Below are 24,572 nucleotides of genomic sequence, written 5' to 3'. Positions count from 1 at the left end.
CAGTGGAAATCCAGGAGGAGCTTCCCTCATCCCTACCTTTTCCATTTGCCACCAGAAGCCTTTCACTGCACACAGACTATGACAACACTTCACAACGATTTAGTTCAGAATTGGGATGTGGGAACAAGGACAGACAGTGACATGGGACAGAACAATCCAGAGTGCATCCAGAGGGTAACACACTTTCAGCTCCTGATGAGCGTCAGGAATTCTTCACGGGTCTTTGGATCTTCCCGGAATACCCCCAACATTGTGCTGGTTACTGTTTTACTGTTCATTTTCTGTACCCCACGCATTACCATACACATATGCCTAGGAGAAACGAGAGGGGAGTCAGTGCATCAGGAACACTCCTGGGAAAGGAGCAATCCCTCGGGGAGAGATGTTTCTTGCACGGTCACATTCAATTCTGGGAGGGTAACAAAACCTCCACATCCAGAAGGGGCATCTGCAGCACCTCAGCTGTGGAAGAGAGTCACATTCTCAGCCATTGAGTGCTGCCTTCTCTGCTCTGATCCCAGGAAAATCCCACCTTCCCAAGGTGCATCCTGATCACAGAGACATGCCTGTTACTAGTCCCAAGCTCTGCACTTCTCAAGGAGGCAGAAGGAGCACAGGGGCAGGGCATGGATCCAGTGCAGCTGGGACAGCTCCTCACTGCCACTTCTCCACAGAGGATCAGGCAGCACAATTTTAAATGTCTCCAGCACATCCGGATTATTAATTTTTTATTACTACTAGAAATATTTTTATTATTAGGTTTGTTGTTATTATTATTATTATTGTTGTTATTACTACTCTCTCTGCCTGATAACCAAGCATAGCACACAGCTACCACAGCCAAAGGGGCAACATGCACCAGCTCTGCAGCACAGAGCTGGGATCCCACGGAGCCAGGATCCCACTCATGGAACACCTGGGATCACACAGAGTTGGGATCCCACCCATGGAACACCTGGGATCACACAGAGCCGGGATCCCACCCATGGAACACCTGGGATCACACAGAATTGGGATCCCACCCATGGAACACCTGGGATCACACAGAGTTGGGCTCCCACCCATGGAACACCTGGGATCACACGGAGCCAGGATCCCACTCATGGAACACCTGGGATCACACAGAGCTGGGATCCCACCCATGGAACACCTGGGATCACACGGAGCCAGGATCCCACCCATGGAACACCTGGGATCACACAGAGCTGGGATCCCACCCATGGAACACCTGGGATCACACAGAGTTGGGCTCCCACTCATGGAACACCTGGGATCACACAGAGTTGGGATCCCACTCATGGAACACCTGGGATCACACAGAGCCGGGATCCCACCCATGGAACACCTGGGATCACACAGAGTCGGGATCCCACTCATGGAACACCTGGGATCACACGGAGCCAGGATCCCACCCATGGAACACCTGGGATCACACAGAGTCGGGATCCCACTCATGGAACACCTGGGATCACACAGAGCCGGGATCCCACCCATGGAACACCTGGGATCACACGGAGCCAGGATCCCACCCATGGAACACCTGGGATCACACAGAGTTGGGATCCCACCCATGGAACACCTGGGATCACACAGAGTTGGGATCCCACCCATGGAACACCTGGGATCACACAGAGCCGGGATCCCACCCATGGAACACCTGGGATCACACAGAGTCGGGATCCCACTCATGGAACACCTGGGATCACACAGAGCCGGGATCCCACCCATGGAACACCTGGGATCACACAGAGTCGGGATCCCACTCATGGAACACCTGGGATCACACGGAGCCAGGATCCCACCCATGGAACACCTGGGATCACACAGAGTCGGGATCCCACCCATGGAACACCTGGGATCACTTACGTCGCTTCCACGACGACGCCAACCCCGGCGGGCTGTAAGGCTTCTGTGATGGCGACTGCAATTTGTTTGGTAAGGCGTTCCTGGACTGAGGGAACAACAGCGAATTCAGACTCCCAGAATCCCAGAATGATTTGGGTTGGAAGGGACATTAAAGCTCATCTTGTTCTGACCCCCCCACCGTGGGCAGGGACACCTTCCACTAGACCAGGCTGTGCCCAGCCCCCTCCATCCTATCTTCCATTTGTATCCTGGAACAGACCTTTTATTTTCCTGTTTATATTTGCAGCCATTTTGCATTCCATCTCTCCAAACACAGTTTGTTCTAGGAGCTCCTCCATTTCCTATTTTGCAGTAAGATTTTCTTGCCTCTCTGTTCTGTTTCAGTTTTTAATGTGTTTGTTCCCAGCATTACTGCTGCACCATTTATTCCACACGCCCAATTTCTCTTCTTAAGGAAAGGAAATGGAGATAAAAAATGAGCTTTGTCCTGCAAAGCTTTACTTCCTGCTCTAGCACCCTCTATTCACCAGCCTGGTGGTCACTGAGACTTCTCTTGCCAAGAACAGGCCAAATTTAACCACAGGACAAAGGCAGCAGGCTCAGCCCAACCCAAGGCTTTGGACCCTGCAGCTTCCTCCCCTTCTCAGGGAAAGGAGGCAGCTGTTGCTTCATTGCCTCAGACAAGAATTCCTGAAGGCATCTCTCTGAATCTCTGTAGGAGAGTTCATCCCCAGCAGCATCCAATTAGTTTAGTTATTCCTGGCAGCTCTACCTGGTAGCATATTTATCCTCGGAATCAGTTCCAGCCTCCATCTACATTCCTAGGTAGATGTCACCCTTCACTGGGAATGCAAGGGCCAAGTGAAATAGACCTCTTCAAAAAGTGTTTTTCTCACCTGTTTTTCTCAACTCAAACTCCACATTTCTAGTCCACCCCCAATTTCCAGCCCCCTGCACTGACCAGGAGAGGAGTGCACACAACAAACCCCAAAATTTCATGTTTACCTTGTAATCTTCTACTGTATATTTCCACAATCCTAAAGGAGAAAGGAAAAAGACAAAATGAGAGTTATTTCCAGCTGGCCACTGACTGATCTTCACAATTAATTTGATGCTACCAGAAGAGCCCACTGTTCTGCTCCATGTCCTTCCTGGAAATCCATGGCCACGCCCCAGGCTGGCATTCCTCCCTTGGAATATCACTGTGTTGAGTGACAGGTTCCCCCCACCTGTAGCCCCAAGGACTATTTTAGGGCAAACCAATCACTTTTCCTCTGGGGTTTGGAATTCCTTGTGTGCCCACCCACCTGCATCACACAGTTTTGGGGGAATTCACGTCCCTGAACCCTAATTCCTGAACATCTCCCTGTGCTTCAGACTAGACCAAATGCTGCCTTAATGACAATTCAGATAATGGATTCCCAGGAGGCTGCTGAAATTGAGCAAGAAATGTTTTGGATTCTTGCATTTAGCCACAAATTTAGCTAAGAACAATGAGACAGAATTGGTTTTATTTAAAACAGAATCTCTCCACCCATATCTGTCTTGGGGTTGCTTTATGATGTGTATCCCATATCACTGCCCTATGCCCAGAAATTCATTTTTATGCCTTTTTATGCCTTTAAACTGAGCCTGAGAGGGGGAAGGAAAAACTGAGCAAAACTTTTTCAAAGCAGTTTGCAGCTTGTTCAAGGTCACACAGAGATAGGGACTTTTCTTTCCAGCTGCAGCAGGGGAGGGAGGAGGCACCCGGCTTGCTGCTTTCCAGTCAGCTTTTGGCCAGTTGTTCAGCTTCTTCTTCTCCAGAGAGAGACTGAGAGTTGAACTTTTTTCCTTCCCTGGAATTTCGGATTTTCTCCCTTTTCTGCTGGACTGCTTCAATATCAGAGCACATTGGGAGGACTTTCCACCAGGCACAAAGGGCCTGGCCCTGGGCCAAGCCCCAGCTCCGAGGAGACCAAAGGGAGGACTCTGACACTTTCCCAGGTGTTTTCTCCACAGTGAGAGATTTTTATTATTTAGCATTATTGTCCTTTCCCCATGTGCTTGTTAGATAAATAGTTTTTATCTCTTTCACTTTCCTTCAAGGAAAATTTAATTTCTCCTGAACCTGGTGGGGGAACAATGGTTTGTAACCTGCCTTCTCTCAGAGGATGTATTTCTGAATTTGGCCAAACTGGCACAATATCTCACCCCATCCTTCACACTTCAGTGCAGGGATCACCTTAATGGTCCCCTCCAACACAACTTCAAATTTAAGTCATTGGTGGGCAGTGCAAGTGACACTTACTGACAGTTCTAGAATCCACACATTTAAGAAAATCCATATAACTGCTCTGTAACTCCAGGGGTTGTTCATGCCGACCTCAAATGCTTAATTACACTTCAAGTGGCCACAAAAAGGAGCTGCTATTGCAAGCTTTGATACCTGTCTGGTGACATCAGACAAAAGCCAGACACTGGCTGGCAGCCTGAGGCATCACTTACAAGAATCATCCCTGACAGTGAGACTCTCCTGCTGTTTTGGAGAGAGAATTAAATGCACAAACTCCCCTCCAGCAATGAAATGGTTGTGTTATAGCATAAAACAAAGCAGCCCAATATTTAGATTAACTGTATGGATAGGAAACATGCTGATGCTCAGATACTGTGTAGAAGTCCTAACAAGGTGTTTATGTAAAAACAGTTATTTGAAAGAGCATTTTCAAGCCTGAGCTTAAAATCCAGAGAAAGATGTTTGTTTACTGAATGCAGGTCATCCACAACTACAGAAACTCACCACATTGGACTAATCCTATTATGAAGGATTAGGCCTAGAGCACCAACAGCCTCACAAACCTTTGCTTGAACACTGGCTGCATTATATAGGGCACGACAGGGAGGCAGGATTCGGCCCACCAGCCTCTTCATGGCAAGCACTCAAAAGTGAGAACATTTTGTTATACAAGAATCTAATCTTTTCATTATTGCAGTATATGGGAGTTTTAGCCTCACTTTAAAGAGAGGCAAGATTTAACCTTTGAGCACAGTGCAGGAAGCCTTGCACACACTGATGCAGGTTTCCATACTGAGGATAAATAGCAGGAAAATTGTACATTTCCAGCACCACGTTGCTACTTGCATAAAAAAAAAAAAAAACATATATCACTGAAAACCATTTTGAGCTCCTTTTTACAACTGCAGTGAAGAGATAAATAGAGACCAGAGCAAGCAAGCACAAACCAGTGGATGCATATTTCAGATGGGATCCTTAGTCCTGCATGGGAGCCCTGCAGAAATGAAACCACGTGCTGCTAAGGACAGTCTCTTCAGGAAGGATGGATCCTCTTCACAACTCCAACAAACAACAACAAAACAACACCCCCAGCCCTGCACCACTTAAAGACCCACCCAACACTCAACACAAGCCATGGGATGCCAACACACATCCCCAAGCATGAGCAACTACCGAAGGCGAAGCCTCTTGCTCAGTAACTGCAGTTCTGACAGCTCAGAACCCCAGCCTACAATTCCAGCAGCTCTGTACAGCCGCAAAAAACCACGCAGAAAAAAATTTACACGTTGAACAGCCTCTTCCAGCCTTTTAATCAGAGCGAAGTCCACTCCTATGAGCCCTGCTGGGGACAGGGAGATGCCTCCCTGCAGTACGAGGTTACACAGCAAAGATCCAACCTCCAAGTATCCTTCCACTTCCAAACCCAACTCCCTGTTGTGCAAGCAGAGCACAGAACAGATCTGGCTCCCTTTGGAACATTTTGCTGTCATATCCTACACGTTTCTTACCTGCTAAGGAAACCCAGCAGGCAGGCAGATTTGCAGGGCTAATTCTCTTTAGTGTTAGTGGAACTGCAGCAGGATTAACAGACCTTTCAGGGAAAGCATAAGCAAAACCTATGTGGGTCTTTCTAAACTGCAGCCAAATTTTTAGATTCGTTTCTCAAAAAGGAACCCTTCCACTCTGATCCCAAATAATCTGCTTATTGAAGGGATCTACCATCCTCTTCCTCACCAGCACTAGAGAGTGTCACTTAATAAGGAGTCAGTGCAGCAACTGACCCAAGGGCACTTGCTGAGGAAAAAAGCTATTTTACATAACAAATGGATTTCTCAAGTGTTTCACAATTACTTTATTTCTTAGGCTGAACTTTATATATAAAATCTACCCTACAGCATTCTCAGCATGTCTTCAGTGTAAGAAAGAAATGCCAAATTTATCTGAAGAGTCAGCTAAGATATGAAAGCTTTAGATTCAATTTATATCCATAAATTGTGTTCATTTACAATTTGGAAGTTTCAGATTTTTGTTCTTATGAGTCAGTCTAGACCCAAGTAGTAAACAGCTGGAAATTCTCACTGGTTTCTGTGGCCTGCCTTAGAACATGAACCTACAAAACCCTTAGGGCTCTACTGCAGCCACTGGTGTGAATTAACACACAGCTCCAAGACTTATCTGTCCTCTCCACAAAAAAAACCAATGCTGAGGTTTGGTCTAAATCCAAATCCAGGACACAAAGTGGGCTGAGCTTTAGAGGGAGAGGAGCTTAAAAAGATTAACACAGTTAGCACAGCCTGGAATCCTTTCTACAAATTAGCATCACTTTCATTAGAACACTTACCTAGCAAGCTTGCTGAGGCCAAGCACTTGTTTGTTGGGGAGATAACCAATGTGTACCTAGACAAGGGAAAACAACCATTAGCAGCAGCAAAACCACACTTCCAAGGGTGTATGAAACTCATGCACCAACAATGAGATGTACATTTGCCCCAGAACCGACTCTGGGACAGCCCAGAAGTCTCAGCACGTGGGAGGAACATGGCACCATGCAAGCCTGGGGAATTGTGGAGCTGAGACTGTGAATGCCTCATGAGGTCCTGGTGAAGAGTAGGTGAGTATTTCTGAGGGGGAGAAAAGTCACAGCTCTTCAGGAGTCAAGGCTTATGTTCCAAGTCTCAGGAATGCTACAGAACACTGCTGCATTTGGGTACAAAGGCAGTCTATTACTCAGCACAGCACTATTTCTCTAAATAAACATGCTTTTCTCTCAAGACCTCACATGGATTTAGGGAGCGGAAGGAAGAGGGACTGTGCTCTACTTCTAGTGAAAGTTCTGATGGCAAGAAGTACTTTGCCACCAAAAATCAGGCTGCACTTCCTGATTTGATTTTTTTTCTTGTTCTAGTATCATAGATCACTGATGATTAACTCAGCTTCCATCCTGCTCAAATATGGATTTGCTGAACATGTACTTGAACTAAATTGGAAGAAGTTTAGCAGAGAAGTGCTCAGATATGAAGGGAAGGACATTTAGCTCCTTGTTTTTAGAAAGCCATGCAGGCTACTGAATTCCAGTGGGTTTACATTTATAACAGATTATAAACCAGTACTTGTGCCACTGTACCAGAGACTTGAAAAATTAGCCAAGATACAGCAGGGGAGTGTCAGTGGGGGATTCTGGCTTTGCCTGGAGGCCCCATCTCAGAATCCTGTGCTGCTGTACCTGCAGTAGAGGTACCGCAGTGCACCTGATTACCTGGCTAACTTGCTCATTCCTACCCCTTCTGTCGGGTAATCAACCCACTGACACCTGAAAAGACATGAAACATTTCAGACAAAGTGAGAGATGCGACTTAGAAATAAGCTTTGAATCCTGTTCCCTATATTTTTTTTCAGATTTCTTGATTTCCTTTAAGATAGAACTGCAAATGCAAGACCTACAGGTCAGTGTTTACAGCCTGTTTGGTGCACCCTGCAGGGCAATGGTTACTCTGAATATTTAGAGACATACCAACTCATTTAGCAGGACTGAGTCAGTGTTTGTGAGGAGATTTCTCCAAACCACACAAAAAGAGCTGGATGTAGAAAAAAATGCACACATTGCCACAGGAGTAACGGGGAGAATAAACACAGTACACACAACCAAGAATAACAGGCACAACAGAAAGTTTGCACAGAAAACGAGGTTATCCTGTTTTCCAGTACAAAACACTAACAGCAAGAAAAGAAAACTGACAAAACTGAACTGATTCAACTAAATAAACAGCTGGTTTCTGTTCATGTGTTTTATTTTTGGGAGACAATTTGCTTGGAACATATGTGGCACTGACTGGATTTTATAGACAACAGAAACACGTGCTGCTCTTGGACCTGTGAGCACTCTGTGGTAACAGATGGATCAGGCTAAGCTCCATCCTTCTGTGCTGATAAGGGAGTGAAGAGGCTGAAACGTGCAGCTCCCACCCAGAACTCTTCATCACCTCTACAGTGGTTAACTGGAGAAATTTTATTTTCTCAAAGCTGTTGGCATTACAATTCCAACACTCTCTGGAACACCAGCCCTTTTCACAGGATTCCCCTATTAAGCATAGCCAGTTTTGGCCACTCTCTCCTTGACTCGGCAGGGATAATTAAGGCAGGGCTGCTAATGAGTTTGTTCCACTCACAGGGGGTTTCAGATATGAACGTTCACTGGATAGCTCTGAGCCAGGAGTTAAATCCATGACAGAGCCAGTGTGCAAAGTGAGCTGGTTTAATATCGAGATGTCTGCCCTCAAGGCTCGCTGCTGCTTCATGAAGAAGAGCTTTGATATGAAATGTCAGAAACCATTAGATTGCTTAGACAAGGAAAGGTTGAGCATTATATTTCAGGAGCTCAAATTCAAATAAAACCTCACATTAAGGAGGCCTTCCTTATTTGTATTCTGAAGACTAAACTTCGAGAACCATAGCTGTAAGCAGCAAGTACTTACAGCCTTAAAAGCTTTATAGCTACAGCTACAAAGTCTTCTACATGTACTTAAGGTCTTTTATTGTGCATTCCCGCATTTGTTCTGTGAGGGAGAGTTACCTTTCCAACAAATGGAACGAGGTGATGCTCACACAATGAGAACATGTCTATGTCCTTCACAATTACCATCTCATCATGGTCTTCATCAAAGATGGCGTCGTTCAGGACATCTGAAATTAAACAATTGCAGTGAAAATGAACACAAAAAGCACGGCAGGCTCTCACAGCCTGAGAAAGCTTGCAGCAAGGGCACATCTCTCTCAGGGCTACGGATTTTAGGGTTAAGGTCTGGGAGGGAATAAGGAGTAACATCACAAGCACGTTTTGGTTTGCATTCGATTTGCCGCAGTGTCAGACTCCCTACGTGCTGCGCCAGAAGTCAGCCTGGAGTGTTTTATTTAATTAATAGCTTGAGCTCAGGTTAGAACAGGTCTGGTCTTTGCAGAATTACTGACATCTTAAGAGCAATTAAGCCTACAGCTGACAGAGAGAGCAGGTCTCAAAAGTGGGCTTCCACTGGTGCTTCCACAAGCAAAGCCGAGCCCGAGGTCAGAGCAAAGCTAAGCCATCACAGTGGGTCCTCCAAAACTTCAACACCAGCATCACTATCTCCAAGAAGGCTTTGCATGCAAACAAAATATTCTTATTTCACCCTGTAGCATGCCAGGCAGCAGCTGTTCAGGTACACACAGAAGTCAGAGACACATCTGGGGAGAGATTTGCTGTCCTGATCTGAAACAGGCAGGCATATCCACACTCCAGCCTAATTCTGCACCTCAGAGTTAGCAGAAAATTGAGGTAGAGAAACCCCACAGAGACAGAACAGAGAAGAAGCAGCTCAGTAAGAAAAGGAACATACAATATGACACTTGGGTAATCTCAGAGCTCAGCAGAATGGATCCTCAGTTGATTTTCCACTTTTAGCAGTCCCTTGACAAGTTCCCAGACAATCCTGGCACAGGTTACAGCCCATCAGTCTCCACAAAGGTTGCAGGCACCAGGACCATGCTGAAAGAGCTTGAAAGTAGAATGGTCCCAAGCTGAGAAACCAGGTCTTTTACAGAACAAGAGAGAAAGTTGAATATGAGGGAGAAACTTGCAGGAGAGAACCAGCTGTACAGATGGGCTGATAACGAGGACAAGGAGCTCTGCAAACAAGTTCTGCTGGAAGCCACGCTGACTCCTTGGAGTAACTTCCAGGAAAGCAGAGCCCCACACACCCCAGCCAGACCAGGGCACTCAGAAACTGCCCTCCAAGCACCACGGGGCACCTGCAGGGGTGGTGACACAAGTCCAACAGCTGTGTCTGCTCTGCTTGCCTTGGTGCCTTCCCCTGACACGTACGTCCAGCTAATGGCCACCATCTGCTGTCGATAAGGGATCATCATCACAGAGCATTTTAATTTCCTGCTTGCTATCAGCACTACACAGGTAACCCTGGAAACTGTGCACAAGACGTTCTGCCTGCGACGTGTGTTCTCTCCTGAGAAGGGCTGGCAACCTGCAAGGCAGCCAGGATGAATCCCAGAAGGCTTTGGATTGGGTCAGAGAGCAGGAGTAGGGGGCATGAAAGAGGCTAGGGAACAACTCTGTAAAGGCACAAGATTGTGTTCTTCAAATTTCAGGGTCTGGTTTACACCAAGCACTGCTGGAGAGGGTTTTGGTTACATGGGCAGCATCATGCAGTTGTGTAATTATGAATTCAGCCAGGAAAAGGGAGAATCCGAAACAGAAGATCTGACCAGGATCACAGGAGGGGGAAGGGGAGGCAGAGCAGCTGTCTGGGTTCTGAGCTCCCTCCTGCAGCACTCTGCAGCCGGGCCATGTCCACAGCAGAAAGGCAAATGGTGGTTGCACAAAACCTGGTGCTGTGGCCAGAGTTATTAAAACAAAATCCAAACAGATCCACAAAGCATCTCCAGAGTGACTGCTGCTGTTATTAGACCCCCAGCTTGGCTCACACCAGCCTTGCCAGGAGCGTATCAGAGCCTGATGTCAGATATGGATTTACGTCAGTGCACTCGTAAAGCAGATTGTTCAGAACAGCCAGAAATGGCCAAATTCTCATTAAGAGTCGTGGCAATGTGTGACACAGAGCAGGGCCAGAGCTACAGCAGAGGGTACTTCATTCATGAAGCCTCATATCCATGTGCATATAGATGCATACACACACTAATTAACCTATAAAATATATATTAGTAGATCCTTACAAACTTTCTCTCGCAGCTCTGTTGTATCATGGAGACAGCTCAGCCAAAGAGAAGTTTAAGTGACCTCAGCAGTACCACACAGGCAACTCCAGGAGCAAAAGGCATCCTGCATCCTTCTCTTGGCCAAAGCAGTCAAACAGGAACACAAAGGTCACCCACCCATCTTGCACATCCCCTCTTACGCCACAGCCCAGTCTCAGCAGTGTGGGCAATGCCACCTCACGGCCAAAGGAGTTTTAGAGGGAAGAAAACAGATCTGCACATAAAGAATGCAGCCACAGAGCTGTGGGGTGCTTCACACTTCTTATTTATAGTGTCTTGCCATTTTTGCACCTTGCATTTATTTAATATTAGCAGCAAGTTGCAGCTGGGTCACAGACAACACCTGCAGTTGTGCCTGCAGCAAGATGTGCTGGTTTTGTCGGCACCAGTCACTCCTTGAGAAGAAAGGTCCACAAAGGAAGAAACCAGCTCAGTCTTAGGCCCCTCCAAAAACTCCTCCAGAAGTGCCAGGTCATGCAAGGACACACAGGGAAAAAGTGTGAGGCTGGAGGCTACCACCTCAGTAAATGGCCATGGAGCTGAGTGGCCATTCACTCCTACTCTGCTCCAGTCCCTCCTGCTCACACTTCACACTCTCTTCCTGAGAATCAGCATAGCTTGAAGCCTGCCCATCCCTATTCCTCCCCCTTTGGAACCCCAGCCCCGTGCTGACAAAAGCAGAGTGAGCAGAGCATCTTTGCACAGCTGCTCCTGCCTGTGTCCCACTGCAGCAGTTGTTCGCAGTAATTACACAGGAGACTCTTCTCTGGCAGAGGCTCAAACACCTTGTGCAGGGGGGCAACACCATTTTATCTAAATGTGTCAGGGGTGGGTTTTTGACAAATTTTTCCCCAGTTTTTCCACTTGCAATAGCATCAACAGCTGACAAGCTCACCCTGTATCCTGCAGCACGTGTTATGGAGAATTTAACAGAGCTGAAAGGACAGAAGGGGAAACAGCCTCAGACTAACCAGGCCAGAAGCAAAGCTGGGGACAAAGTTTTGCCCCTTTTCCCACTCTTTCACTCTTCCTACTAGGCCACACTGCCTTCTTCACCAGTTTGATTTCATGTTTTGTACAGTCAAGGTGCTCTCTAGATTATTGCAGCTGATTTCTCCTTCAGCTCAAAGTTCAGTTCCTGGTGTAAAAACTTCAGTGGGCTCTTGAAACTGAACAGTCACCTGTGCTGCAAGTTAACTCCTGAAACAGAGCAGAATTAATTTGCCCTTTATCTTCAAAAAGAGTTGATAAAATGAAAAGTCAGAACTGGATGAAGACAGAATGAGAAAGACCTTTCAGGATTTTGCGTCAGAGCTAAGCAAAGATACCTGTTGCTATAGAAACTATTTGCATGGCTTTAATGTGACACAGGAAAGCAAAAGCACCTCTGGCAACCAGAGAAGGCAGAGCCCACCCAGAATGGGCTCAGGAGGTGAAGGGGATGGAGGATGGCAGCACTGCAGCAGCTTCACAGCACTTCAGAGCAGCCCTTTTTACTCTGCCTGGGAGTGAAGCGATGCAGGTTGTTCTCACCAGGAGTTAAAGCACTTCCCTGTGGTATTGAGTTGCCTCACAGCTGCAGTTTAAGTGCAGGTTGCTCAGTGCCAGCAGGATCAAGGCAGCTTCAGGAACTCTCTGACACTGCTGCTTGAGCTCATCCATCCTGGCAGAGACAAAAGGCACAAGGTTCTGCTGGACACCCATTTCACAGGTCCGGGCTGTCCCCACTGTCCTCTGCTCTCCACAGTGACCCTCATATGCCACAAGTTGCCACAGGCAGGAATGGGCTCAGGCCAAGGCAGGGTGACGTCCTGTGGGATGAGTCCCACCACACCAACAACACCCACCAGCTGGTTGAGCACTGGCTGAGCTCAGGTACCTCCAGGAACACAGAGTTACACCCAAAGCAATGGCAGGGACCTCACATAAATCAGGTCATGGTTTGGAGGATGCTCCAGAAGAGCAGGGCCATGATCCAGGGACCAAAGGCTGACTGGTCTTTAAGGCAAAACCACCTGGGGAATGCTGGCAGATACTTCTGACCACCTTTCTCAAGGAGTTCCTCCCCAGCTGAGGACAGATGTAACTGGGAGCAGGAGACACGAGTTAACAGCTGAATGTGTGACAAGGAAACCAGCAGACTGCAGGGTCAGGATGGAATCCGGAAGGAAAGTGCTGTAAAAACCTCTCAGCTGCTGCTAGGTAAGCAGCAAAACATAGAGTCAAACCTGACTTTGTTTTTTATTTATTCATGTGATGACACTACAGGTTAGGAAAAATATTCCAGACAAGCAACAAGAAAATGACTGCAGCCTTTGAGTATTAAAAAGGCACCAGGAATTGATTACACATACAGAGAACCAGGCTATAAAAACATTAATGTGAAGGGCTTGTACTGTTGCAGAAAATTAATGACTTCAGGTTGCTAAGAAAGGGAAGGCTCTGGGTACGTCATTTGCTTCAAGAAGTCTTGAAGAGCTCTAGAAAGAAGCACAGCCTGAGATGCCACATGACTATTTAAATAGACAAGAGAGTTCAAATGTTGCCAATAAATGAGCGCTTCTCATAACACACCTTCCTAGCAGGAACCAGGAGAAACCTTAGACACAAAAGAATTTACAAGTTACTGGCTATTATTTCAGATTTCATCACCGAAAGACTAGAAACAGACAGCTTCACACAGGGACATTTGCTTCAGAAGCAAAGTTTAATCCCTCAGTTACCAGAAGGGAGGTGAACCAGACATGTGATTTGATTTAAGGGGCATTTCATAGAAGCAAAGATAAAGGAAAAGCATTATTGCTGTTCAACTAATTCTGGCCGTGATTTGCACAGGTTTGTTTATTTCCCTGTAAGACACCCTTCCATGTTGCAGTGAGACTGGAATCTATTCATAACAGATCAGCTACTGCAGACAGATGAAGCCAAGATTAGGTTCTAGAAGTTGTCCTCTGCCAGGAGGTTTATTAATATGAGGGAAAGCAGCATTATGGAGATGCTCATTAAAATGTATCAGGATTTCAATAACCATTTCAATGTCCCATGTCACAGAAGGTGCTCATCCACCTTCTTTCTGAAACTGAAACAAAGGAAAAATCAAAGACAAAACACTTTGGAAGAGCAACATGAAGGATCAGAACAGTTCAGATCTGAGAGGTTACAACATTTAACAAATTCCTGACAAAACCCCAGCCAAGCTTAGTGTTCCTTGAGCATTAACAGGCAGGAGAGATGATCCAGGAAAGCCCCAGTTCCCAGAAGTGTCACTGCATTTAGTGTGTGTTCCAGCATGGGAGGTTTCCCTTACGTGGGGGCAGAGGTTGAAGAAACCCCAAAAACCCTCACTCTAAACAAGTCTGTATCTCCCACCCTCTGGTTTACAAGAAACAAGCCATGGCTGGAGCACAACAATGCTGAGGTTTCAGCTAGAAATAGGTTTCAGCTGTTAATAGATTACGGTCCTGCATCCATGTCCTCACGGATGAGCCAGCAGTACCTCGATTCCAAGAAAGTACAGCACCTCCCCAGCTCCTAGCAAAGGGCAGTGCTGCTGATCAAACAGCCTTGTTTGCTTAAGGCACTGTGTGCTTTGACACAGCAATGCTTAGCACCTCAGCACAGCAAACTGAGCAGGCTGGAAAAATTTATGAGCTTACACCATTGTTGTCCTCTATAAAAATACCAAATCCACATGGACTAGAAGAAAAGAATATTAAAGTTTATTTTTTTTACCCTTCAGTGTAGGAAGGGCATATGAACTAATGAGTGAGGAAGTGACCTAACTAGTTACTTGCTTTGAAATAAAAGCTGCCCAGCAGAGTCACTTGGCTTCCAGGCAAATAACATGCAGCCTTTCAAACCACAGAGGTTTGGGGAGCAAAGTTATCCCTCCCTGTACTTCTGATTTTCATTTCTCTGTTAAACACGCTGAAAGGACAGCTGAAGCTGCCAACATGCCTGAGAGCTGCCATGCTTACGTGAATAAAGGTTGGGAGACTTCCCTGGTAGCAGCTCCCACCAGAACCAGTAAGCCCAGTTTGGTGAACCTGTGGTTTTCCTTTGAGCATTCGTGGCTGACGAGAACAACTTCACTTCCCCCTGCAGAAGCTCGTCCAACCCTGTGCCTAATGTTTCCTGCAGGATTACACAACCCAAACTGACTCATTTATGATTCACCTTTCGAAGGCAGAATCATTGACATCGTTTCTGTAACTTACCAGTTGCTTGGGTCTGATACCTTCAGTTTCAGTTACAAGTTAGTGCTGTCTGCACCTTGTACTTCCATTTATTCACTCATTTACTGCCTTTGCACCCACTTGTGCTTTGTGGTATTTATTATTAGATCCTCAGACAGCGCCTCTGAGCATGACATGAAGCTTTTAGTAGAAGGAGGGACAAGGTTTAACCTTTGTGTGGCAGGTAGTTGCCTGAACCAGCTATCAAAAAGCTAAAGCCACCTGTCTCTCACAGCCCTGCTGTTAACCCTCACCAGCCAAGGGGGCTATTCTGAAATATAATTTACACCCAGAAGTAAGAAGCTGCTAGGTCTGACCCTGGGAAAGAGAATGTGTTCTTGGATGCTGGCACAGAAACACTGCACAAAATTGGAAGTTGCTTTTTGGTGACTTTTCTGCTCTGCCATCCTCACCAACATATTGAGAGGTTTCTGTTGCAACAGCTGTGAGTCTACACCGGTGCTCAAGTGTCTGCATTGAGCTGTCAGGATTTTTAATGTGGTCCCCAGGTGGATTTTATTTGAAATCACTAGAGGCATTCTTGCTACTCCAATCCAAGTGTGATGACTGGTACTACAGAAGTGAGAACAGCAGTTTGAATACACCCTGTCAATGAAAGAGGTTGAGGCCTTTAGTAAAGCCAGGATTAATAAATTACAATCTGGAATTAACAGAAAGAGCCAGATACAGATATTTAACCAGTAAACTCTACTAATGGCTCTGACACACAACACTGAGCAGCTGCAGAACACAGATAGCAGAGATGAATATGGGGTAAGGCAGGAACACTGTCACTCTGCACTGCTGAGAGCAAGCGAGGAAATACACACACAGGGGAAGCTGGAAAGCAGAATCAGCTTCTCTGCTACTCACAAATCTGAATGGAGACAAAGAATTTAGGTGTTATCTTCCCTACAATACTACAAAGTTTTGCTATGGGAAGTATAAACATACAAATACAATCAGGTGTCATGGCAGCAAAGTGACAACACCCAGGACAGGAGATCAAATGACCAGCACATTCAAACATGCTCCAGGTGTATTCTGTTCTCTGACACAAGATCATGGAATGGTTTGGGCTGGAAGGGATCCTTAAAGGCCATGTAGTCCAATCCCCTGCAATAGCACAGCAAGGCAGGCTTAAGTCAAGCACACCAAACACAGACCTCTGGCAGTGCACTGGCAGCTTTACACTCTCCAGAAGAGAGCAGAGCTGGGGAAGGGTCTGGAGCCCCGGGAGAAACTGAGGGAGTTCGAGGGGCTCAGCCTGGAGAAAAGGAGGCTCAGGGGGAACCTTCTGGCTCTCCACAAGTCCCTGACAGGAGGGGGCAGCTGGGAGGGAGAGGGGGGTCAGGCTCTTCTCCCAGGGAAGAAGGGACAGGACAAGAGGAAATGGCCTCAAGTTGTGCCATGGGAGGTTTAGTTTGGATATCAGGGAAAGTTTCTTCGCTGAAAGGGTGGTCAGTCACTGGCACAGCTGCCCAGGGCAGTGGTGGAGTCCCCATCCCTGGAGGGATTTCAAAGCTGTGTGGATGTGACACTTGGGGACATGGGGCAGTGGTGACCTTGGCAGTGCTAAGGGAATGGCTGGACTCGATCTTAGAGGCCTTCTCCAACCTAAAAGATTCAATAATTTGGCTGTATATCTATCACATCTTTCTTTGTGTTCTTTTATGGAAAATGAAATCTCTATCAGAAATTAATTTTTTCCTGCCTCCCCAGGGCAGACCTGCAGCAAACAAGGTCACAGGGCTGATTTTAAAGGCTGCCCCTGTTCTGACATTCACTTCCCCGGTTCACTTGTGTCACTCCTTCCTGGCTGTACCCTCTGGCAGCAGCTCCACACCCTGGCAGGGTCTGTGAGCTCAGCAGGGACCCGTTGCAACACACTTTGCCTCTGGCCATATGGTTGTACAGAATGCCCACCACCGAGCTTTCACCTGAGAAACCTCTCCAGGAAAGATGGAACTTGCAGCTACTGTAACAGCATCTTATCTTCTGCCTGATGCAGAGATAAAATGGAAACACTCCTCAAAACACACCCTGCAAATCACTGCTTTAACCTCTGCCTACCCAGGCAGCTCCACATGAGGAGCTGAATAAGCTGCAAAAAAAAAAAAAAAAACAAAAACAAAACCAAAAAACAAAACAAAACAAAAAAAGCCTTAGAAAACAAGAGGTCAGGGCTGCTTTCTGTTGGGTTTTTGGGGAGGGTTTGGGGTTGTTTTGGTTCATTTTCTCTTTCACAAGCCATCTGCTGGTCCAGTTCACAGCCTGGCCAGGCAGAGAGCTGGATTAGTATAACCAAGGGAACAGCACACCAGGATGCCGCAGCAGTCCCAAAGCTACTCTTGTGCCCAAATATCCTGTAGTTGTTGGCTCTTGGGTTCATGAGGTATTTAAACCTCTCCAAGAAGAATTTACTCCATTTGACTCTCCAAACAAAATCCTCATCCCCTACTCGTTCTGCTGTCTGCTCTGGGCTTGTCCTTTGGCTACAGCTCTTCCTTCTGTTTGGCTGGGAAGAGTAAGAAAAGTGGAAGCTGAGCATCCTGCAAGAAGAGGTGAGTAGCTGGAAAGTAAAAGGATTCCCCACCTGACACAGCAAGGAATGTTAATATCACAGCTTCACATGACTTCCTAAAAAGAAAAAAGCAGTCCAGGAGTAGAGCACCCAGCAGTGAGATTTTCTACCCTTGGACATAATACAGCTCTCTCCCAGGTATGGATAATCAGAGAAGGGGAGTATCCAGAACTACTCTGCTTAATTAAATGAATGTGAGGGATTAGAAGACCATCGAGATCTCAGAGAACACACCTTGGAGCAGAAAAAAGTTTTTAAAATTACTTCAGGTAACATGTGCACACAAAACTGGCAGCAAGATAAGAGAGGCACAGAAGGGCAGTAATTTTATCCAGGTTCAGCACAGAAATTCATGCTCAAGCTATCACTAAAAAACTCCTTCTACTACAGACAAGATGACTGAGAGACCTCCTGTGTTTCACAGCAGTAAAATGAGGAAAGTTAATCCCGGTAAACAAAGGACGATACCGTGAAACCCTGATGAAACCTCACCTCAAACACACCGTGCAGCAGGACTAAGAGAGGAACAAGGATGGCCACTGCAGCCCAGAGCCTGTCTCCAGATGTGAACCCGAAAACCTGGGTTGATCTGAAAGGCAAAACAACTTCCAAGGCAGAAATGCTGTTCCTGGGGGAAGATGGGACACAATATTGGCACAAGAGTTTAAGCTGGCCATGAGTAAGTTGATGCTGGAAGTTGTAGTAATCTGATTTCAAAAGAGCCAACAGCCAAGAAATAAAAAAGAAACTAAACATAAAAGCCAGCCTTCAAGCTGAAGCACAGTGCACTTAGAAAAGGACTCTGATGTGCCAGCAGGAGCTCCCTGATGCCATCAATCCGCACAGTTCAGCCTTTGCATTCATCTGCAACACCCTGATGCAGCTCTGGGGCAGGCTCAACACACCAGTGCTGTGCTCCAGAGAGCAGAGCAGGAGCAGCTCCTTCCTCAGCCACACTCAGAGATCCTTGCTGACACAATTTGCATCCCTTACTAACAGGAACTTGCCTTTTACTGTAAGAAGGAGCAGAAAGGGGAAATCCCAAGCTCTCCAGGTTCTTTTTTTACTGCTTGTTCTGGGTACAGTCCTTAGTCAAGAAGCTGAGAAGAGGAAAAGTGATGTAAAAAATAAATTTTCAAGCAGTATTTACCCTGCGTTGGAGCCACGAGTTGCTGGTGAGAACATATCCCACCCCGTTCCTCTCCTCACACCCTCATCCAGCAAGCAGAGACACTCAGCTGGGGCAGGGATGTGAACCTGGGGTTCCTCTCCACACCTGCATTTGCTGCTGGGACCCTGAGGTGGGGAAGGGATCTCCCTGTCCTCTCCTTCCTCCTTACCTCTTTTCCTTAAGTTTCCTTCCCACCTTTGAAGAACCTCACTTGATTAAAGCAGCAGCAGAACAGGAGTTTTCCTGAGCAAATTCAAACCCCTTCTTGTCTGCTAATCGAAACAAATATTCCCGCCCTGTCTGAACACAGCCTCGCTCGGCCGGGGAGGGAGGAAGGAAGGAGGGAACCCACAAGTTCCTATGCCAGGGCTTGAAAAGTTTCCATCAGAAGAGAGAAAGCAAAAGCACTTGCTCTGCTCACCCAAACGGGAGGTTTACGATGGAATGAAAACTTTACCTGCACAGAGCTCAATAAAAAACCCCGAGATATTTGGGGAGGGAAAGGGGCAGCGAGACGTACAAGTGATGACAAGGGAGCACCAGGTGGGTGACGCGGTGACAGGGCAACGATGTTTTAAGAGCTTCATTTAAGGAATAAAGCAAGCCTCGGCTGGTACCCGAGCAGGACGTTCCATCCCCGCAGCCCTCCCGCCGTGCCGCCCCGGGAGCGCTCCCTACCCGCGATGGTCTCCTGGTAGCCCTTGGTGAAGAACTGCATGGCAGTGGCCGCCCTCCAGGGCGTCTTGAGCAGCCCCTGCCGCTGCGGGTCCTCGCCCAGCGCCCGCAGGATGGAGGTGTAGGCGGCGGCCAGGCTGGGCAGGTTCAGATCGTTGTCCTCCTCGCTGCGGGGCCGCTCTCCCCGCCACCCGTCCCCGCCGGTGCCCGGGGGAACGCGCGGCTTCTCCGCGGCCGGGGAGGGCGGCGGCGGCTCCTGCCTGGCGTACCCGTTCCAGCCCCGCGCCGCCTCCATGGGCAGCGCTGTGCCCGAGCCGCCGCAGCCCCCGGGCCGTCCCCGCCCGGCCCGAGCGCTCCCGGCCGCCGCCGCCGCCGCCGCTTTTATCCCGCCCGCGCCGCCCCCATTGGCCGCTGCCGCGGTGTCACCGCCGCTGCCTGAGCCGCTCAGCGGGAGGGGAACCGGGGCAGCCCGGGATGGGGGTGCGGGGGGATCCCTCGGGCTGACACCCGGGATGGGGATAGCGGGTGATCCGAGGGGCTGAGGGGGTAGAGGGGGTACCCCGGGCTCGGGGCACGGGGGGATGCAAAGGGTTGAGATCCCCCGGGTTGAGACCCTGGCTAGGGGTGCAGGGGGGTCCCTGGGCTGAGGCGTGGGCCAGAGGTACAGAGGGGATCCCCGGGGCTGAGGATACAGGGTATTCCCGGTCTGGGAATACAGGGGGATGCTCGGGATACTGAGGGATCCGAAGGGATCCCCCGGGCTGAGATCCGGGCTGGGGGTACAGGGGGATCCGAGGGGGTCCCTGGATTGAGGGTACGGGGCGGATCCCTGGGCTGAGGTGTGCGCTGGAGGTAGGGCCATCCTACCATCATGGGGGTACGGGAGGATCAGAGGGGATCCCCCGAGCTGAGATCGGGGCTGGAGGTGCAGGGGGGTCCCCAGGCTGAGACTCAGAGAGGATGCTCGGGTCCCGGGGTCCAGGGGGATCTCTGGGCTGAAGCATGGGCAGGGGCTATGGGAGTATCCCAAGAGATCTCCAACTCTGAGGATACGGGATCCTCTAGGATGAGGTGTGCGAGCAGGGGGGGATGCCCCAGGCTGTGGCTATGGGAGGATCCAGAGTGATCCCCTGGCTGAGACCCGGACTGGGGGTCTGGAGGGTCCAGGAGGAAATCCCACAGACTGAGGTGTGCTGGGGGTATGGAGGGATCACTGGGGCTGAGGACATGGGGCACCCCCTCGGCCGAGAGTGTGGGGGGGATCCCTGGGCTGAGATGTGTGAAGGAGGTCCGGGGGGACCCTCCAGGCTGGGGGTGCACTGGGAATCCCTGGGCTGAGGCATGGGAGGAGGGTACAGGGAGGTCCCTCCAGCTGGGGTTATTGGGGTTCTCCAGGCTGAGGTGTGGGCTGGGGTTATGGGAGGGGATTCCCTGGGCTGAGGCACCAGCTGGGGATTCAGCCCCACGCTGCTGTAGGGTGCCCCCTTCCATCACCCCAGTGTGGGGGAGGGCTGTGGGGAGCTCAGAGTGAGTGGCAGGGGGATGGGGATGGGGATGGATGGGCCAGGTCCTGCTGGGATGCAGGTTCATGCCCTGCACAGCAGCTCCCAGCATCATTCTCCATTTTCTCCCCATCCCCTCAAACTCCTAGAGCTGGTCCCTTTCCCACCAGGGTGATGTTGGCACACCCCCACCCTGTTGCTCCCTGGCACTGCTGGAATGCCACCATCACCATTCTGAGGTGCTGTAGGCCACTGGGCTTGGGATGCAGTCACCAGAATGATCCCAGCAGTGGACTGACCGTCCTTTGTGACCATTCCCACCACCTCATCCCAGCTGGGCTTCCATTCCCTCAGACCCCTGGTCTCTGCAGACACCTTCCTGCTGCAGGGCTGATGTGTCCCAATGCTTTCACATTCCCACCCATGATTCTGGAAATGTGCTAACTCTGGTGACCAAGACCAAATATTTTGGGAATCTGTGGGGATCTTGTTGACATGCCACCCCAAAAAGTGGCAAACCCAGCAGACAGAGCACAGTGTGGGCTCAAGTGTTGGTGAACAAATAAATGCTGGGGCAGATTTTGGAACACAGGTCCCCTCCAGCTGGAGTTATTCTGGGATTTTATGAGCTGGAAACTGAGTCTAAAGGCTCAGCTGAGCATAGGGTGAATGCTCCATCACCCAAGCACGAGCAGGGGGACTCATATTTTCTGGATTGCCATCAAATAAATGGCCAAAATCTAAAGGAGCCACAAACCCTTCTTTTCACACCATCGGCCCTTAAGGCAGCAGGGACAAATTGTTCCACTCTTGTGCCTAGGAAATGGTAAATTGCTGGAGAGATAAGGAGGGGAAGGACCTGTCAGAGGGTGGGGTGTGGAGTGTGACTCACTGGCTTTCCTCCATCTCCTCCTGACACAAGATCTGCATTGAGCTAAGACAAGCAGGAGGGGAAAAAAAAGAAAAGAAAAAAATACCCCAGCAGCTGTAACACACTCCACATTTCCACATTTATAATTTGGTTTCTGATCACAGGTTTTACCAGAAGAGTCAGGATGACTCAGGTGAAATCCAGCAGCCGGCCAGGCTTTACTCCATTTCATTGCCCCGGGCTCCGATTGGAAACAGGAACTGCTGTACCAGAGGATTTGGAGCTCTGAACTGCATCCCTGCTGCTCCCCAGACACCCAGCTCATTTCCCAATCCTCTGAGGATGTCCAAATCCTCTGTTCGAACCAGACAAGTTCCCTCACTAAAAACATCCGTGGGCCTCGGCAGAAGGATTGCGCTTCCCCTTGGATCCCGGCAGAGCAGACATGGTTCAGAGGGCTGGGAAACGTTCCTGAGGAGCTTCAAACCACTGAGACCTAATCATCCATACAGAAGAGGGGTTAGCAAAGGGCATCTAAGCATCTTGGCACTCCCAAGTCTTTGCTTTCTTTGTTTTCTTGGAAAAGAAGATAAGCTCCCTTCGGAGTCAACCCCGGCTTTGTAACAGCCTGAGCTCAGCTGCTGTGGGAGCTGGTTGTAGTTTTTCTCCTATTTATGGGGTGAAAAGGGCAGTTTCCAGCTTATTTGCCAGTGTGATCACTGCCTGGCTGTGCAGAAAACCACTTTTTCCGGGGATGTTTGGGCAGAGATTGCACACACAGGAGCTGATGCCAACAGTTCTGTTGCCAACACAGAATTAGTAGGTTCAGGTAACTGGGATTTGTGCCAGGATCTAGAAGGACACAATCCAATTTCCAGCCACAGTGGTGTCCTCTCCCTCTGAAACACAACCCTACATAAGCTGGCTAAGAAGAAGCACTAAGACTTGGCCTTTTGGGTTTTTGGAGTATCTTACGATGAGATTTTATTGATAGTTCCCTGTTATTTATGCCTCATGTTCTCATTAAGCCTTCTCAAATAAATTTTTCTTTGCTATTTCTGAATATATACCAAAAAAAGAGTGAAATGCAGCTATAAACCAGAAGAATTAATGAATATTTAGGGTTGGAAATGACCTCTAAGACCACCAAGTCCAGCCATTAACTCAGCACTGGCAAGGCCACCACTAACTCATGTCCCCAGATGCCACATCCACAGGACTTTTTAACACTTCCAAGAGTGGTGATCCCACCACTTCCATGGGCAGCCTGTTCCAATGCCTGACCACCCTTTCAGTGAAGAAATTTTCCCTAATACCTGATCTAAACCTTCCATGGTGCAACTTGAGGCCATTTCCCCTTGTCCTGTCCCTGTCCCCTGCGAGCAGAGCCCGACCCCCCCGGCTGCCCCCTCCTGTCAGGGACTTGTGCAGAGCCACAAGGTCCCCCCTGAGCCTCCTTTGCTCCAGGCTGAGCCCCTTTCCAGATCCCTCAGCTGCTCCTCATCAGACTTGTCCTCCAGACCCTTCCCTGGAGGTAATGTGCCCTGTCTTTCTCCCCTCAGCTTGCTCAGAGCTTCGAGGTTATTTTCACTGTTTAAAGAGAAGAAGTTCTTGAAGAGCAACAAAACAGGGAGTGCAAAAAATCCTGAGACTGTAACTTGAATTATTTTGAAATGTAGAATAAGGTCTAGAGGAGTGAAAGCCCTGTGCACCCACTGAAGGGTACTGGGGGCCCCTGAGAGAGCCTGGGTGGCTGCTGGGGGCCAATGTCCATGGGAAAGCCCTTCATAGGCCTCTCTTGACTTTGAAAGTGGGGAAAATATCAAACAGGGACAGGATGGAGCAGGTCTGTGTTCAGGCTCCAGCTCCCTGACCTGCTTCAGTCTGTTGAGCTTCCTCATGGCTTGGGTGGCATCGAGTGGGACCCAGCTGGGAAGGGCTGGAGCATCACTCCCTGTGTGCCAAAGGTGCTTCTCAGGGTTGGAAGAAACTTCTCCATGCCCAGGCTAAGGGTGAAATACCCTGGGCAGTCTTTACCGGGGCAGATGAAGCCATTTAAAAGGTGTTTCAGAGGGAATTTCCGCACCAACAGCTGCTGAAAAGCTGTCAACATAAATCAAAACCATGCACAGGAGACACCTGTTTTTCCTCTATTGGCTACAAAATGGGATCATTTAGGGCTGGGCTCAGAGCTTAAAGTTAAGTCATGATGAATTCCACGCTCTCAAACCACCTGCGCCGACCCAGCGCATCATTAACAGCTCAAGCAGCAAAAGAGGAAAGCAGATCAATCCTGCTGTTCACAGCAAGCCAGGACGTGGACCCAACGTGCTCCTGGAGTAATAGCTGAGCCCACAGAGGCCATGGATGGCAACATCCCAGCCTACAGACATCCTTCCTATGCTCTGGAAACACAGCCTGAGATTTATCAGCCCCTGGAATCACAGTGCGTCAGTTGAAAGAGTGAATCACGAGCAGTTTAATTCTATTACCCAGACTAACGAGCAAAATTGATTACAGGCTCCTAAAATACTAATCTCTTACAGGAGGATTTGTTGCTCCGTGAGGACAGAGGATCCCCAGGGTCTGAGGGGTTTTCTGAAGATGGGATCTGCACTTTAACTTCCTCGG

At 48.7% G+C, this 24,572-nt stretch overlaps 1 protein-coding gene across 1 annotated transcript; it reads right to left on the bottom strand.

The window, feature by feature from the left end:
- Nucleotides 1-185: 185 nt before the first annotated feature.
- Nucleotides 186-19,863, bottom strand: GCH1 (GTP cyclohydrolase 1; the record flags this gene model as incomplete). Its single annotated transcript, XM_082283940.1, has 6 exons — nucleotides 186-312; nucleotides 1,867-1,951; nucleotides 2,872-2,903; nucleotides 6,483-6,538; nucleotides 8,712-8,821; nucleotides 19,572-19,863. 6 exons carry the CDS (start codon nucleotides 19,861-19,863, stop codon nucleotides 186-188), a joined length of 702 nt encoding a protein of 233 aa, XP_082140066.1.
- Nucleotides 19,864-24,572: the final 4,709 nt, after the last annotated feature.

This window comes from Coloeus monedula (genome assembly GCF_965178545.1).
Source record: "Coloeus monedula genome assembly, chromosome: 6".
In the NCBI taxonomy this organism is placed as follows: Eukaryota; Metazoa; Chordata; class Aves; order Passeriformes; family Corvidae; genus Coloeus; species Coloeus monedula.
Note: the sequence above shows the minus strand (reverse complement) of the source record. Positions and strands in the feature narration are given on the sequence as shown.